Here is a 5,174-nt window from a genome sequence, read left to right on the forward strand (position 1 = left end):
TGTTCAATTTAGACTTTGAAGTCACGTGATCGAGCAATTACTTACTTTTATACAGGCATACTGTCATACCGAAAATGTCATACTGTTAAATATTTGTAGTGCTTTTCTTCAATGGATTGTATGATATTTTTAACACTTTAATACTTGACACATGAAATAACACCAAAAAGTGTTGATTATATATTGAAATGAAAAACACTTCCAATTGTGTATTTAACAGTTTCCGAATAATTATTTTTCCTGTCATTATGAATACATTAGGTAAGTGTATGTATTTTTTATTTAGTTGATTTTTTTTTTCTCCTCCAATTAAAGTCCTGACGCCTTGGCAAAGCTGGATGTGCACATGTAGGGTTTCATAATTAAACAAGTTGTTTAGAATATGAGATTTACAATCTTTGTGCCTGAGCATTTGCTTTTATAACCACAATGTGACACCAGGAGCCCACCTTCAATACAGAGAAGAGCCACGTGAATTACAGGCTGCAACACCCTTACGGGCCCCAGTGCCAGCGCTGTTTTTAATAATGCCCCTGAGCTGAAATTAGCACTTTGAAGTCTGAGGGCTATGATCCTCCATCGGAAGAGAGTGGATTGTGCCCCCTGGGTTGATGAGTTGCTTTAAGTGGAGGAATTTAAAGTAGTTGTTTTTTGTAGTAAGGATAGAGCAGAGGGGGTGATTGGGATGGATGGTTTATCTATCTGTCGTGAGAGGTGAGACAAAAGGTAAAACTGTTGATTTACCAGTCAGCCTGCACTCCAATACCAAAGGGGTTGGAGCGTGCGAGACTGCAAATGAGGTCGTGAAGTTAAATACGAGCAGAAATTAGTTTCTGTCAAAGTTGGCTGGCTAACCTTTAGGGATAGACGTAGGAATCCACTCAACCACTTTAATTTATTCACATATTTCTTGTTTAATTTATTTCTATTCTATCTATTTATTTTTAATCTATTTTCTATTTTGTCAGATATAGATACATTTTAGTTTGGGCCAAGATGCCACGCTGACAGGCCAGTGTCTACCCGAGCCATGACTCATTCTCTTGTCTCTGTTTCATTTCTAAATGAAAGCGATTGTGTGTCTGTGTGAGTGAATATCACAGCTGTTATTTTCCTCCGTTTGTTGGTCAGTTTATGTTAACCTAACCTCCACAAAGCCTCCCAGAATACGCTCTTTTCCCTGTCTGTTAAAAGTTCCTTTTTTTTAATCAGAGAGCTGCTGTGATGCTAATTAAATGCCAATTATCAACATCGCCCATTTGCCTGTTCTATCAAAAGAACCACACATAGCTGCTGTGGTCAAATTCATTTGCAAGTAAATATTTGTTCTGAGTTCATTTTTGAGTGTTTCTTCCGTGTTTCATCGGCCAACATGATCAATCACATCTTCTTTTATTTATTTACTTTCTTGTTTTATTTTTTTATTTTTTATTTTATTAGTTTGCACACAATAAAATTAACACTTGCAATCAAAATAGTAAAACAAATGTGACAGGAGAGGTCAAAAAGCCAACAGGCTTATGCAACGGACCTCCCCTCAATTTAGGAAGTAATTACAAAAAATCAAAAAACAAAAAAAACAAGACGAAGACTATAAACAAAAACAAAGAAAGTTTGACTACATAGTTACAGATCATCAACACACACAAAAAAAAACAAACAAACAAAAAAAAAAAAACAAAGAAAACTTTTTTTTTTTGGTTTTTTTTTAAATGTGAATTAAATGTGATGATAAATTTCTTTTAAAAATCTCTAGAGAAGCAGAGCTTTTGATAATGTGAGATTTGGAGTTCCATATCTGTACACCGCGATATCTGAGGGAATTTGTTTTGAGTTTGCTGATTCTCACTTGAAGATTTTATAGCTCAAGGTCACAGTTTTGACAACTCTCAAATTGTTAGCATGTTTACCTCCATATTGGCTCATCGTTGAATTCACAGAAACATTATAATGTAAAAGGTTCATCTAAAATCAGCACTGACTTTGCTGAAGTGTAAGAGCCATTGTTTTTTTTTTGGAAGAGATTTCATTGTCATTGGAAAAGAAGTTAAACTTCTTTTTCTTGTCTTTTCACTTTAATCTTCAGATAAAGAAAACTTAAAAACTGTCAGGCATTCAATGTGATAATTGTTTTTTTCCCCCCTCCAACAGAGCAGATGGGTGGTAGCTAAACCAGCAGAAGCACAAAGCGACAGGAAGAGCACATGCATGGGTGACATCACGCTTCCCGGTGTGGAGATGTCAGCTGAGGCGTGGGAGAACGACAGCTTGGCCAGCCCTTCCACTGGTCTCCCGCTGTTCCTGCTCATGTTCAACGACAGCGATCTGAATGAGACGCTGTTCAACTTGACCAACTCCACCTTCCCAGATGTCTCATCGGGCCCCAGTGTAGCAGGAGTCCTCATCCCACTTATATACATCATTGTTTGTGTCATCGGCCTCGGCGGAAACACTTTGGTGATTCACATCGTCCTACACTACTCGAAGATAGAGTCAGTGACCAACATCTACATTCTCAACTTAGCCATCGCTGACGAGCTCTTCATGCTCGGCCTGCCCTTCCTGGCAGTACAGAACACCTTGCAGTCGTGGCCTTTTGGTTCCTTCATGTGCCGAATGGTGATGACCGTCGACTCCATCAACCAGTTCACCAGCATTTTCTGCCTGACAGTAATGAGCATCGACCGCTACTTTGCTGTGGTCCACCCCATTAGATCCTCCAAGTGGCGGCGTCCTCAGGTGGCCAAAGCGGTGAACGGCACGGTGTGGGCGCTGTCCTTTCTCGTCGTTCTGCCAGTGGTGATCTTTGCAAATATCCAGAAGGCAGGAGGCACCTGCAACATCTCTTGGCCCCAGCCGGCTAACATATGGAGGGCTGCCTTCATCGTTTACACCTCCACTGTCGGATTCTTCTGCCCTCTCCTAATCATCTGCCTCTGTTACCTGCTTATTGTCTTCAAGATCCGTAGCTCAGGTAAAAAAGTCCACGCCACCTCAACCAAGCGAAGGAAGTCAGAAAGGAAGGTGACTCGAATGGTCGTGATTGTTGTCGCCGTATTTGTCTTCTGTTGGCTGCCTTTCTACGCCCTCAACATCATCAACCTGCTGGTGTCCCTGCCCTCAGAGTACCAGGGCCTTTACTATTTTGTTGTCGTGCTTGGATACGCCAACAGCTGTGCCAACCCCATCGTCTATGGCTTCTTGTCAGACAACTTCAAGAGGGGTTTCCGTAAAGCTCTGTGCCGCTCCACAAGGAAGGTGGAAAACCACGATCCCGTGGAGCACCAACGGCAGGAGGAAGGAAGGAGGGCGCTCATGCCCAGGGAGAGTCTCAGACGAGTCATTAGGAATGAAGAAGAGGAGGATGAGGAAGACGTCTCAGAAATGACTGAAATCTACAGAATCACACAGAATGGAAACACCAGTTTCCAGCCTCAGAGCTCGCAGCCACCGTTTTTGGAGAAAGGAGCGACCCCCGGAGCAACGGAGCTGTCGTCCCCTGACAAGAATGACAAGAACGGGGACACAAAAGGGAAAGATCAGACCAGCAGGTCCGCACTGACTGTCCCACTTCTCAATGGAGCCAAAAACGGGAGCATTAAGACTCCACCAGAGGAAAATGTAGAACAGGGCACCTCTTTGGAAATAAGTTATTTATAGTGTAAGATGTGGACTTTAAAAGCTTGTGTTACTTTATGTGAAGTCGACGTTCCAGCACATGGTGACTCATCTGTAATTTAATATATTTTTCAAGAACACAAAAGCCCATCAATGAACATTAAGGGCATTTGACATTGATGTATTTAATGTAATGGGATGTAAGAATCTTTGTAATGTATATATTCAGAAAATGTATATACATGAATGTATAATGTATTAATGCTTTAATTCACTTTAATCACATGTTGGTGTTTCTCTATATGTGTTATTGTGATGACCGTCTGTTGAGATGTATGTGTTCAAGTTAAGTGACTCCTTACTGATCAGAAGAAATCAATACTGATGGTGCCGCATTATTTTAAATATTTTTTAGCTTCAACTTGCATGTGTGAGACTCCATCTCCAAGAAATTTGGTTTGGTTTACTAAGGTGCTGCAGCAGGAATCCAGCTCGGTTTCTTTTATTTTTCTTCAGCAAACATTGGTAGAAAGTTATTACATGTATTCTGGTGGGCAAACAAAGCGCAAGGGTGACTTTATGTTGACTCTCGGTCTCAGTTCGGGAACCAAAGGCACTTTGTTTTAGGTTGGTAAAGGACTCAGTTGATTTAAAATGTTAAAAGGATTTTCACACTGCGTAACTTGAAGACCTGCATTCAAAAGCTGTAAAATAATTTAGAAGTCCAAGATGCAAAATACTTCATATACTTCATAACCATTGACAAAAGATGTAAAACGTAAGAAAGTTAAAGGCCAAATCTTACATTATAGTTACATGCCACATCTTCTATTTTTGTCATCCTATTTAAACTATAGTCATGCAGACAAATGTGTTATGGGTGCGTAACACTTCCACATCCATCTTTCCCTCACTTAAATCATATTTTTTAGCATCTCGGATCAAGTGAAGCTGTTGCAAGAAAATAATTGTGTCATTGTCAAGTTTTTTTTTCATAGAAATTTAGAAACAGACCCTTTTAATAGGAATCTAGATTAATACTCATCTAGAATATCTTGGAACTGGGTTTAGTCTAGTGGCTACAGAGGTGGGCTGCATGGTGTGTGTGTGTCTCAGATGGATAAAGATTTGGATAAAAGCGTCTGCTAAATGACAGTAGTAGTAGTATCTTCTGAGGGATCATCTATTTCCAGCTGTAACACAACAACTTCTCAGATGAATGAAACCATCACGTGTAAATAAACTTCACGGCTCAAACTGTACCAGGTTCTTGTCCAGGCTGAAACTGTTCTGTATGTTTTGATGAAATCTGGTGTAGTAGCTTTTGCCATTTTCAGTTCTGTTCACCTTCACATGTACAGCTCCACTTCACAACAAACAGCATTTCATCTCAGTTTTACATCCACTCACTTCAACCCTGGCTAATGCTGAGTTCTGACTGTTGGTCTAACTGCGGATTGATTTCAGCAGCACATTGTTGGAAATCTAAGGTAAAATTGCTTACAAGTAGATTATCACAAAATCCACTGCACTGAAATAAAAAAAAATCAAGAAAG

The 5,174-nt window shown here is 40.1% G+C and overlaps 1 protein-coding gene across 1 annotated transcript; it reads left to right on the top strand.

The window, feature by feature from the left end:
• Positions 1–2,208: 2,208 nt before the first annotated feature.
• On the top strand, positions 2,209–3,660 carry sstr3 (somatostatin receptor 3). The gene has a single exon (XM_061711556.1). The coding sequence runs from the start codon at positions 2,209–2,211 to the stop codon at positions 3,658–3,660; it is 1,452 nt and encodes a 483-aa protein (XP_061567540.1).
• The last annotated feature ends 1,514 nt before the right edge of the window (positions 3,661–5,174 follow it).

This window comes from Cololabis saira, chromosome 21, assembly GCF_033807715.1.
Source record: "Cololabis saira isolate AMF1-May2022 chromosome 21, fColSai1.1, whole genome shotgun sequence".
NCBI lineage: Eukaryota > Metazoa > Chordata > Actinopteri > Beloniformes > Belonidae > Cololabis > Cololabis saira.